The sequence below is a fragment of the Tupaia chinensis genome, unplaced genomic scaffold (genome assembly GCF_000334495.1).
Source record: "Tupaia chinensis unplaced genomic scaffold, TupChi_1.0 Scaffold142808_1, whole genome shotgun sequence".
Taxonomy (NCBI): domain Eukaryota; kingdom Metazoa; phylum Chordata; class Mammalia; order Scandentia; family Tupaiidae; genus Tupaia; species Tupaia belangeri.
Window position 1 is genome coordinate 920,686 of NW_006202654.1, and position 12,993 is coordinate 933,678.

Here is a 12,993-nt window from a genome sequence, read left to right on the forward strand (position 1 = left end):
CCCGCCCCTTGAGCCACCACCGTTTATAGGACAAGATTGGCCCAGTGCCTTCGTTCCTTAGGTCCTTGGAGTATTTACGATTTCAATTCCTGAAGGTTTCGGTAGGTCTGACCGCGTTTGAGCAGAATCGTACCCAGAGCCCATTAAGACTCTGGGGGTGAGACACATATCTCTTAAGGTCTGAGTGGTGGGTAGGAGTGGGCCCCGAAGTCCTCCTGGAGCCCCAAAGAAAGCTCATTTTAGTGTCCTGTGGGTGGAGACTGGTTCCCTTCCCCAGGGCCACCTGGGCGAAGCTGCTGGGGCCACCCCAGGGTCTCTGAGCTGCTCTTGTGCACCTTGGAGGCCCTCTCCTGCAGCCCCCATCTCGGTTTTTCTCTTTGCCCCACCCCTGAGCCTTGCCAGGGACACACTCATCATTTGCTCCAGAGGCTCCCTCTGGGGACACAGCTGGGAGAGATGCCAGAGTTTTCTGCCAGCCACCCAGCCCTGTACTCAGTGGTGCCCTTGAGACTACAACTCCCAGAGGTCTCAAAGCTTCACTCTTGCCTGGACTTTAGGTAGTGACAAGTGGGCTGGCCAATGGCTTCGGAAATCTTACTCAGTCTCTGACCTAAGAGACCAATTACAGAGTGGTTGGAGGGATGTTTCCTATTTTGAGGCACCCACTCAAATAAAAAAAAAATGGTATTGAAAGGAAAAATGTTTCAGTCCAGCTCTCGGTCTAAAAAAGGAGAGAATGCTTAAAATCTTTTTTAAAAAAATGTCTATGACCTAATTTTCCTGATTTAACTTACAATTTTCTGTTATTCGTGAGCATTATTTCCTGGTTTCAGATTGTCGATGTTATTGTTGGGAAAGACGAAAAAGGCAGAAAGATCCCAGAATATCTGATCCATTTTAATGGTTGGAACAGAAGGTGAGTGTGCTTGTAAACTAGGCAGAATACCATTACCTTTGCAGCACAAGAACATTGCAAACTGTTTTAAGTTTTAGAAACACTCGTAAATAAGCTTTATTTCCTGTTTTTGGTTTTTATCAAAGCTTGTCAATTCTGAGGAATGGTTACTTTTCAAGTGGATTATATTTGGATTTTCTTGGGGGTACTTCTAGAAACCTCATTTGTTACCTTGTCTGAAGGACTGACTTTTTAAGTTCTTAGGTAGTCTCTGATTTTTAAACATTTAAATGGTTCTCGAAAATACAATTCTGGGGCATTTTTGTTCTGTGAGGTGCTTTTAGTATTTTTTCATATCACACTAAAATAATGGATTTCACTTTCTCTTCCCTTTTTTTGATCAATTAGCTGGGATAGATGGGCAGCCGAAGATCATGTGCTTCGTGATACCGATGAAAATCGTAGATTACAGCGGAAATTGGCAAGAAAAGCTGTAGCTCGCCTGTAAGAATACAAAAATCATAACATAAATATTTTTTATGAGTTTTCTCTTAATGTTTTGAGTTTTTATGATGTAAAAGTAACAAAATCTCAATCATTGCTTACTGAGTAATCTTATCTAATGTGTCTCAGAGAACAGTGTAATTGCGATGTTTTCAGAGTGGTCATTATAAAATACTCTGAAGTGGAGATTACCCGTTATGTTCTGAAGTTCAATTATTTTTCAGGTATTTAAGAATTACTGTTCATTATATCTTGTTTTGGTCAATGTCAGAGTTTGTTTCAGTTGTGTTTATCTTTTTGAGGAGAAGCACAGGAAGAAAGAAGAAACGCTGCAGGTTGCCCGGTGTTGACTCTGTCTTAAAAAGCCTCCCCACTGAAGAAAAAGATGAAAATGATGAAAACTGTGAGTTGCTTGGCCTCATTTTCTTTTACTAAAAGAACTTTCTCCTAATCTTTTCTTATTTCAGGACTAGGGAAAGGAGTGTTCATTGAAATTATAGACAGCAAAACATTTCAAACTTGTTTGTATTTTCCCCTTGTGTTTTTTGACAATTAAAATAGCAGTTAATGTAAGTCCATAAGTTAGTAATAGGACCTTATCAGAGCCATGCTTATGACAACTGCCTTCTCAGACAACATCTTTGCAACAACTCCTTTTTTTTTTTTTTGAGAGATTTTCGCTATAGGGCGCGTGTGCTCGCCAGACAGACAGAGAGAGACAGAGAGACAGAAAGCGAGAAATCACCCCCCAGGGGGGATGGTCACACCACAATCCCTTCTTTTCCATTCTCCTCTCGGGATCTTGGGCATGCACACACACGCGCCCGGCGTGAGTTTTAAGCCACCAGGTCCGGCACGAGAACCGCGGTCGACTACGTGGGAGTCCAGCAACATAGCCATTACGCTAACTGCTGGTTCGCACTTTTTTTTTTTTTAAAGAGGTTTTTGCTATAGGGCGCGTGTGCTCGCCAGACAGACAGAGACATAGAGACAGAAAGTGAGAAGTCACCCCCCAGGGGGCATGGCCACCCTGCAATCCCTTCTCCTCCATTCTCCTCTTGGGATCTTGGGCACGCACACACACGCATCCGGCGTGAGTTTTAAGCCACCGGGTCCGGGACGTGAACTGCTGTCAACTACGTGGGAGTACAGCAACATAGCCATTACGCTAACTGATGGTCCTGCAACAACTCCTTTCTCATGGTCCCTTTTCTTCTTGGCTCCTCCCAGGCCTTGGCTCCATTTATGAATTCAACTGGTAACTGTAGGATCTAGGCTGATGAGATACTTTCAAATCATTACCTTGTATGATTTTTGCATCAATTGAAACTGGTGTTCTATTTGTCAAAATAAATTTCTATTCAGGGAGATATGGTATTGGTGTGTAGGACTGAAGTTTATTACTCATAATAATGCATGCTGCACCTAAAGATTTATAAACTTCAGGGTTTGTGATGTTTATAATTTGAGGTTTCCTGCTATTTTTGCTTCACCTAGCAATAAGCAGTTCCTCTGGTGCCAGTAGTGAAGAAAAGGATGAAGAAATAAGTGAAGAAAGTGACATTGAAGAAAAGACTGAAGTGGTATGAAGTTTTTATTATAAAAATTCTTGGTCTTTGGTGTATATTTAAGTGATAAAATTTCATGATACATTCTTGAGCCTTGAATTATTTTCAAAATGTACATTCAAAAAATCAATATTATAAATTTTTACTTGATGTTGAAAGAATAATAACCCTTCTTTATAATTGCTGTCAGTCTCTCAGTGATTGCCCATAAAGTGTTTCCACAAATAGTTTTCTTTCCAATCAAATTGTGAACCTTATTTTATAACGATGATTAATTTTTTAATGGAATGTAACAGAATTTGGCATTTTCTGCCTCTTTCCAAAGTTAACATAAATCAGTGGTAAACTTAAATGAAGAAGTGAAATAAGCATTTGCAACTTGCTTAGTGCTGTAAAACAGGTTGAATGAATTTTAACCTTTACTACTGGGTCGCTGGAAAAGTCATGATGCATTTTTGCATAGAAAAATATGCCATGACTTTTCTGACAGCTCAATGAATATATATTTTATTCTTCACTTTTACGAGATAGGGTCTTGCTATGTTGTCCATGCTAGTCTTGAACTTGCAGTCCTCCTGCCTTAGTCTCCAGAGTAGCTGAAACTACTGATGCATACCACCATACCTGACTTTTAGGGCAGGTCAAGAATCGAACCCAAGCCTCTCATGTGGACTTGACCAGCAGAGTAGGTGCGGCATCAACTACCACATGCTATCACAGCTGGGCCTTTGCCCGACTTTCAATTAGAACATGAGGCAGAATGTGAATGTTGAGGATTAACTGGGTTTGTTTCATAGTGGGCTTTCCCGTGTTAGACCCTTTGACACAGACTTTCCTACTGTTTGAAATAGTTAAAAATGGAATTATGATATTGCAGAAAGAAGAATTGGAGCTCCCAACAAAAAGAGAAATGGAAGAAAGAACAATAACTATAGAAATCCCTGAAGTTCTGAAGAAGCAGCTTGAGGATGATTGTTATTATATTAACAGGCGGAAACGGGTATACAGGGGAACATATAAAACGTGGATTTGTTAAAGTGCTTTCTTTTTACCCTATTTTGCAATCACAAATTCAAACACCTGAGAAGCTTGGAGCAGTAAGGTTTACATTTTCAGTTTCGGACTGTGTTAGATTTTTAGGCTCTCTATGACAGTGTGCTGTTGTGTGCTGTTTACCAAAATTCACATAGCCTTGGCTGCCCATTAGAATCCTCTGGGGAGCTTTCCAGAGTCCTGTTGCCTGGGCCACAGTCAAAAGGGTAAAACTTGATTGATCTGTGGTGGGACCAGCTGAGAGCATACATACAGAGGCTCTCAAGTTCTAAGGGATCACTAAGACTTGCAATGCTCCCATTCATTCGCAATAGTAATGAACATGAGGATGTGATTTAAGAAGTTCTGTTCAAACCGAGTTGACTTTGCTTTCTTTTTGAGCTAAAAAAGTGATATAGACATGACCACTTTCTTGGAATATGTGGTTTATTACAATGAGATACACACATCAAGTGTTTATGTTTTGTTAACAGTTAGTGAAGCTTCCATGCCAGACCAACATCATCACTATTTTGGAATCCTATGTGAAGCATTTTGCTATCAATGCAGCGTTTTCTGCCAATGAGAGGCCTCGTCACCATCACACTATGCAGCATGCCAGCATGAACGTGCATTATATCCCAGCGGAAAAAAAGTGAGTACCAGTATGCTTGGTATCCTGTGCTCCTCTCATGTGTTAGAGAAGTGGCTTCCATTTAAAATAGTCAACAGTTTCCTCCAGTTATTTTGAATTTTTAATACATTATTTAATAATTTATCAATATTGCATCGAATAATCAACCTAATGTCAAAATATTGACACTCTTGTGAAATCTTCAATAACTGTTTATACATCTGCTCTAGATGCATTGAGAACACGCTATATTAGCATTGAGACCAGTTTTTTTCAGTGATATCATTTAAGGAGAAAGACAGGCACTCTCAACTGTAGCCATGCCTCACTCCATTCCCAGCCTCAGCTAGCCCAGATCATGGCCATATGCATAAGTACCCAGCATGCAAAGGGAAGCCCCAGGATACAAACCTGAGACCTTCCCATGTGGTGCAGCACTGCAGAGTGTAGCATTACACTGTGCTATCCTCTGGCTTCTGTTTCACTCTCTATGTGAGTAGATACGATAACTAATGTTTAAATTTAAAAATTATACTAAAAATACACAATTTTGTTGGGAAACTTTGGAATATCCTTCCCTACTGCTTTATGTGTCTCTGATCTCTTCATTTGACTCTTCCCAGTGTCGACCTTTGTAAGGAGATGGTGGATGGATTAAGAATAACGTTTGATTACACGCTCCCGTTGGTTTTGCTTTATCCATATGAACAAGCTCAATATAAAAAGGTGACTTCAGCTAAATTTTTTCTTCCAATTAAGGAAAGTGCCACAAACACTAATAGGTAAGTTGGCTAATTTGTACTCTTACCCTCAGATGTCAGTAATATAATAATTAAATCAGTACAGTCTGAGGTTTTGGGCCAAGGTGCTTGAAGGAGGGAAAGATTGAAAAGTGCCCATTTTGGTGGCTTGCTTTATTCCTGGGCAAGCTGGGTCACTGCTCACTATTACATGGCTCTGAGATCCTTTACCAAATGAAGATCATCGTGTAGAGAACTGAGGTGGGATTGAGCACTGCCCTTACATCTTTTGAGAGCAGTAGAAGGTGAGGTGAACAGAGCTCCCTGGCTCAGTTGGTTGGCCACATGGGAGCCACTCTGAGACTCTTGTTTTTGCACCTGCATGATGACATCACTGTCTGCCTCCCAGATATAAGCCTGAACATGGAAGGCCTCCAGTGAAGGTTTGTTCCCATCTGCCCTGTTATGTCATGCTTTTCTTCTCTTGGTAACCAGGCATGTTCTAATCTCTGTTTTTTGAGGGGGGGGGGAATCCCCAAACTGAAGTCTTGACCCTTAATCTCTGTAAACTGCTATATGCTCTCCCCTATTCTGCTGCTCCTGAGAGAGTGGTCTGTTCTCAGCATTCTGTGTCTTTACTGCTCACCGCCTACCCTCACGTGGCATACCCCTTGCCATACTCTTCAGCCCAAGGTTCTACTAAATTCCATCTTGCTCCATACTAGGCCTCTGGTGACCACCTTCCTCATTCTCCCTGCCTGCCATGCTCTGGCTCTCCTGGCTCTGTTAGTGTCACCACCAGCTCCTTTCAGCCTGCCTTTAGTGGTTTCTTTTCTCTCTTGCTTCCACACATCACTTTTACCCTTGGTGAGATGTCTGCCAGGCTTGCTAGGAACCTGGGTCAGAGTTTCAAGGCCTACCTTAAGCCCTGAGATCCCCAGCATTTGGGGGAGGGTAGGAGGGTCTGTTTTCCCTCACAGTTCCCCAGATTCTTATGACCTTTTCTTGTGCTGCCTATGTTTCTGTTTAGATGATAACATGTGAGGGTCTCATTCTGTAGACCAGGGCTTCTCTGCCTCACTCTTACTGCTGTTTTGATCTGGATCGTTCTCTTTGGTGGGCTGTCCTGTGTACACTCTAGGACATTTAGGAATTTTCTTGGCCTCTACCCACTAGACACCAGTAGTATGCCTTCCCTCAGTTTTGAGAACCATAAATGTCTCCAGACATTGCCAAAAAAATGTACCCTGCCAGGGCACAGTTGCTCCCAATTGAGAGCTACTTCTCCAAGACAAACATAAAGGGGCCACCATAATGGTTAATTCCAGCTTGCCTTGTAGAACTGTGAAGAGGATTTAAATGATTTCATATATTTACTTTTTTTAAAAAAATTATTTAATTATTTTTATTCATTCATTTATTTTAATTTGACCAGAGAGAGACATACATGGGGGGGTGGCGGGGAGTAAGAAAGCAAGCCACCAAGTCCAGGAATCAAAACTGGTTGGCCATGTGAGAATGTCCAGCACCTTAACCACCATGCCACCTGCTGGTTCTCATAAGAAAGTATGCACTTTGGTACATTTCGGGGTGCAGATTCATAATTCTCCTGGAGTGGAGAGTGTGCTTTCTGCTCTATCCTCACAAGGCCTTTGGAGAGGCCCTCCAGGTTCTGCAAAGACTGCTGACTGGCTGCATATGACCCTCTCCTCTTCTCTAGGAGCCAGGAGGAGCTGTCTCCCAGCCCACCTCTGCTGAAGCCATCCACACCACAGTCCACTGAGAGTCAGCTGACCACGGGTGAACCAGCCACCCCCAAAAGGCGCAAAGCTGAGCCAGAAGCACTGCAGTCTCTGAGGCGCTCTACGCGCCACAGTGCCAACTGTGACAGGCTGTCTGAGAGTAGTGCCTCACCTCAGCCCAAGCGCCGGCAGCAGGACACGTCTGCCAGCATGCCCAAGCTGTTCCTGCACCTGGAAAAGAGTAGGTTTATTTGTGGGTGAACGAAAGAGACCCCAGCCCATTAGCAGTCCCCCCGGTTTGCCCTGCTGCAAGCCCCTGGCAACCAGAAATCTTATTTCTGTTTCTGTGGAGGTGCCTATCCTGGACATTTTAGGTCAATAGAGTCATACAGTTCATGAGCCTTTGTGATCAGCTCCTTTCACCTAGGATAGTGTTTTCAAGATTCTTCCACCTTGTACCATGGCTCAGTACCTTGTTCTTTTTTTCAAGCCAAATAGCATTCCAGATGCTGTAATGGGAAAGTTTTATTGTTAAAGTTTAATAATTTTTGATAACTGATATTAGATTGATTCTTTTCCCTTTATAACGGTCTTGATGACAGTCTTTAATTCAATTGTTGTGTAACTTACAGGCAAATAATGACATCTTTTTTCTTTTGAAGAGACACCTGTGCATAGCAGATCCTCTTCACCTATCCCTCTGACTCCTAGCAAGGAAGGGAGTGGTGTGTTTGCTGGCTTTGAAGGGAGACGAACTAATGAAATAAACGAGGTAAAGAGCGTTCAACGTTCAACTCCTAGGATTTCTTTGCCATTTGTGGTTGCTTAAACCCTGTGGGAGGAAATCAAGCTTCTTGAAGCATCACATTGCTGTTAATTTAGATAATAAAATTGTTCACATCGTCTTTGTAATTTCTAAAATGCAAAATTCTTAATTCCAAGTCTACACTTATAGTCTTTTATTTTAAGCAAGTGCAATTGTTGAAATACTAATATTTTCATTTCGTAGAATAGGCATTGACATACATTTTCTACAGAGGCCAAAGTAAATATTTTAGATCTTGTAGGCCACAGTGTCTGTCAAGACTACTTAGCTCCAAAAGTAGCCATAGACAGCAGATAAGTAAAATGGGCGTGCTGTGTCCCAGTAATATTTTAGTTATGAGTAGCCTATAATTTTCATGCGTTATGAGATATTATTCGTTTGTTTGCTTTTCAACCATTTAAAGAGAAAATTCATTTTTAGCTCACGGGCAATGTAGAAACAGGTGGTGTTGCGCCAGTGTGACCAGGAGCTGTCTTTGCCTAGCCCTCTGTTAGATGTCTGATTCTCCTCCATTAGTGACAGTGACACTGAGAACCATCCCTTACGGCATGCAGGGTGTGTTAACATGGAAAAATGGCTTTCTAGGCAAGGAACATTTGATGATGGAAACAGGGGTGGTGTCAGAACTTTTCCGTAAAGGGTTAGATTGTTAGTGACTTTAGCAGTGTGTACCAGGAGCTCTCTGGAGAGAACCCAGCTCCACTGTTGCAGTGTGACAACAGCACAGATATCCATTAATGAATGGGTGTTCCTTGCCCCAATTCATTCATGGACACTGGAGATTGAACTTCATAGGATTCTCACATATCATGATATATTACTTATGTGAGTTTTTCCTCCCAACCATGGCAAACACATATGCATTGGGCTGGATTTGGCCCACGGGTGTAGTTGCCTGACCCAACTAGAAGCTAAAAAGCAGTTTGTGTTATGATTGTTATGGGTAGGTTAGGAACAAGTAGTCCCTGACACCCAGTTTTCAGACAAGAAGGCACTGCAGGTTTTATTATTTAAGGGGAATAGTATTTCTTTTTTCTTTTCTTTTTTTTTTTCAGAGAGGTTTTTGCTATAGGGTGTGTGTGCTCGCCAGAAAGAGACAGACAGAAAGCGAGAAATCCCCTCCCCACACACAGACACACACACACACACACCGCAATCCCTTCTCCTCCATTCTCCTCTCGGGATCTTGGGCACGCACACACACACACACACGCCCAGCGTGAGTTTAAGCCACCGGGTCTGAGATTTGGACTCGAGCTGCGGTCATCTACATGGGAATCCAGCGATGTAGCCATTACACCAAGTGCTGGTTCCTGGAATAGTGTTTCTTTAAAAGGGTATCTGAATATTCAGACCAGGGCTATTCCCATACTGGTCAGCCCTGCGAGGCCGCCCTCTAGTGGTTGTGGGGACACCTGCAAGCCATAGAAACTTGCTTCCTGATTAAATGATTGGAATTCAGCAGGCTTTTGCAAAGACTCCAAGAGCTTAGAGAATTTCCATCTCCTTACCTGTCAGGACTCTTTATCCAAATGCCCTGTGGCTCTTTCATTCACTAGCAATTGCTGCTCCACTGCATGAGGGTAGGGTGTGGTGATGCATATAGATCCACAAGTGGTTCTAATCCACACCTCATTGAGAGAATCCCCCAACTGGAAACCTACTGTATTCTCTTATAAAATGTGTCTTCAATAAATAGGAGATAGACAATTGGGGGCAGGCACACCCATTCATTAATAGATGCCCATGCTGCAACAAAATGCAGGACTGAGGGAGGTAGCTCTACTTGCTGCACATAGGATTCATGCCTCTAGTGATCACAGATCTCCATAGGTTCCCCTCTGAGTGTCACCGTTGGCACAATTTCCGAGCTTCAGCCATGCACACAGGATTAGGTGCCAGGCCTGGTGTAAAGATGCTGAAACCCTACCTGCCCTCAGCAGTTTGCAGCACAGAAGGCTAGGGATGTGGCAGAGGGTCTTTGTGAAAATCTGGAGCTGGTAAGGCAAGGGATTCTGAAGGCTTTTGCAGAAGGCCTTTGGTCCTTTTGCAGAACCACTGTGGTATTTAGTTGGCTTTTAAACTTTTGTTTCATCTAATCAACTTGGTCAGCATTTCTGGGTTTGGGGGGCATCCTTCTGCTTTGTCTGTTAGAGGGTTGCATTCACCCTATTTCCATATTAAATTGGGGAAAAAAGTAGGAGCTCAGTAGACTAGGCTGTGGTTTCTAACTTGCCGAGGTCTTTCTGTGGAAATTCATCAGAGAGTTTTGAAATACAGCTCTCACTTTAACAAAAACTCCGAGTTTACCCATAGTTCTGAAGTTCAGAGTGAGGACAAAAAAAATCAGTTACTGGGATAGAAGTCTATTTTCAACTGATTCAGTGAGTTAAAAGGTTCAAATTGGCTTCCATAGTGAATCTAACAGCAAGTAATCAGGGAATCTTGAAACAGTGGTTGTATTACTTAAAACATTTTGGGATTACTTTTTAATGCTTCCTTCTCTGATACAGTAGGGTTTCTAGTAAAGGAAAAGAGGCTAAATGACAAAGTATTTATAGTTATTTATAAATAATAGCTGTTGAGAATTAAATATTTCCTTTAAGTCTTTCTGCCCCTCACTTGTGTTTATTTTGATATGTAGTGGCATTTTTTCCTTCTGTCAAAAGACAAAATTACAACAATTTTTTTAGAGGATTTTGCTTTAGGGTGTGTGTGCTTGCCAGAGAGAGACAGAGACAGTGAAAGGGAAAATGAGAAATCACCCCTCAGGGGAGACGGCAGCACCATAATTCCTTCTCCATTCACCTTTCAGGGTCTTGAGCAGAAAATCAAAATGGAGTCAGTCATACTGAAGTACCATATCATTAATCCAAAACTAAGCTGTTTATCTGCCCTTCAGAAAAATCAGGGGGATGAGAGACAACTGCCAAAATTTCTAAAACAAGCTAGTTTCAATCATCAAAAGGAAGTTCTTCTGCTTTAATCCTTACACAAATGTACCCTATAATAACCTGATATAACCCCTCAGTTGTGTTCCTATTGTTCTGTCCCCCTGTTCCCCACCTTACAAAGAGAGTCTTTGTCTTTGCTCTCTGTAAGCCCTTCTCTATCTATGACACCAGCCTTTTTTTGCTCAACTCACTGGCACTCATTCTATTTCATGGAATGAAAGAATACCCCCTCTAGAACAGCAAATAAAGCCCATTAAGATCTTTAAATTGTTGTAATTTGAGGGATCAAGAGATAGCATAACAGTTACATTTCTGGACTCCCACATGTCTGACTGCAGTTTGAATTCTGGACCTGGCAGCTTAAAACTTACATAGGATGTATATATGCTCAATTGGGGTCTAGTGCAGGAGCTTAGTCCAAAGCAATGGTCTCTTGTAAATTTTACTTAATATAATGTATTGTGATAATTTTTAGGTGGTTAGAAATGTTAAGAATAATGAAAGCCATCCATTTGTGCTTTTCCAGGTCCTGTCCTGGAAGCTTGTGCCTGATAATTACCCGCCAGGGGATCAGCTGCCTCCACCCTCTTACATTTATGGGGCACAGCATTTGCTGCGATTGTTTGGTAAGAATCTGGTTCCTGCTTTCTTTTTCCCATTTTTCATTTTGCTTTGTCTTGTTTTGTTTCTTTATTCATGATAGAGTGCATGTGTGCATATGTAAGTGAAGGAGAGAAAGAAAGAAGCAACACCATGATTCCTCTTTTCTAGTCCTCTAACCCATCAGATCTTGGGCATTCATGCATGTGGCAGACATGTATCTGGCTGTGTGGGATCTGGCCTCTCCTAGCAGTGCATGGCATTGATCCCATTTTGCTTTATTTTAACACGCTTGTATATATGTCTTGTGGTTTAGGCTGTAAATATCTAAGTAATGTATGTGGAAATTTGGGGACCTGAGAAAAATCATCCAAAGCTAATCTCTTCAAAGGAAAGACACTGAGTGACTGATTCTTTTTTTCGAAGAGGTTTTTGTTATAGGGCATGTGTGCTTGCCAGATAGACCGAGAGAAACAGAGACAGGAAGCGAGAAATCACCCCCCAGGGGGGATGGCCATACAGAAATCCCTTCTTCATTCTCCTCTTGGGATCTTGGGCACACAGGCACATGCACCCGGCGTGAGATTAAGCCACTGGGTCCAGGACTCGAACTGCGGTCGACCACATGGGAGTCCAACGACATAGCCATTACACCAACTGCTGGTCCCCTGAGTGACTGATTCTTAAAAAACACAGAAACCATTATCCTTCCTTTTCTCAGAGTTTTTGGTTTTGGTTTGATAACGTGAGAATTAATTTCAATTCCAGTAAGGATAAAGATGAACCCAGACCATCCTTGAGTGTGTCCTGTGTGCTTTCAGATTGTGCTGATTACAGATGATTTTGCCTTTTTTAATGCAGTAAAACTTCCAGAAATCCTTGGAAAGATGTCCTTTTCTGAGAAGAATCTGAAGGCTTTACTGAAGCACTTTGATCTCTTTCTGAGGTATTTTTATTACTTTGTCTAAACTTACCTCTGCTGTTGCATATAGGACTTATGTAGACTTCTCTAATTTAGCATACGTGAAAGCCAGTTGTGAAATTTTCAATAGCAGCAGTGTTCCCCAAATATGGTCTGTTCTAACCCTAATGGGGGTTATTTTATTTTTTCTTTTTCCTATAATTTCTTGTTTCTGAGTCAAGGGTATTTGTTATACAGGGGTAAAGTACTTTGTGTCACTGGAGAATCCATTTAGATAACCTAAAAAGTAGAAAATAGCTTTTCTAAAGTAGAAGTGATTGACTGAGATGGGTAATAATTTAGTTTTACAGTTTTTATTCAGAAATACCTTAAATACTAGTCTTTCCTTTGCTGTACATACATAAGCTAACTTAAATTATAGCATTTACAAGTTGGGTTTTGGTGTTTACTTTAAAGATTAATGACCCCTAGTCTGTGGTACATTTGTGAATTCAGAGAAAGACGGTATTTTTTTTTACCTGACAAAGTCGGTGATTTTCTTCTCCAACGAGATCCTTTGACCCCAGACCTTTCCCT

At 41.7% G+C, this 12,993-nt stretch overlaps 1 protein-coding gene across 2 annotated transcripts in view; it reads left to right on the forward strand.

The window, feature by feature from the left end:
* Positions 1–833: 833 nt before the first annotated feature.
* Positions 834–12,993, forward strand: part of MSL3 (MSL complex subunit 3) — a gene marked incomplete at its 5' end in the record, with an annotated part of 14,063 nt that continues 1,903 nt past the window's right edge. Inside the window, 11 exon segments of one of the 2 annotated variants that reach the window (XM_014582199.2) lie at positions 834–916; positions 1,304–1,399; positions 1,702–1,802; positions 2,897–2,982; positions 3,845–3,967; positions 4,494–4,654; positions 5,257–5,415; positions 7,094–7,356; positions 7,778–7,887; positions 11,422–11,521; positions 12,357–12,441. In XM_014582199.2, coding sequence (XP_014437685.1) covers positions 834–916; positions 1,304–1,399; positions 1,702–1,802; positions 2,897–2,982; positions 3,845–3,967; positions 4,494–4,654; positions 5,257–5,415; positions 7,094–7,356; positions 7,778–7,887; positions 11,422–11,521; positions 12,357–12,441 — 1,367 coding nt within the window. 2 annotated transcript variants of the gene reach the window in all.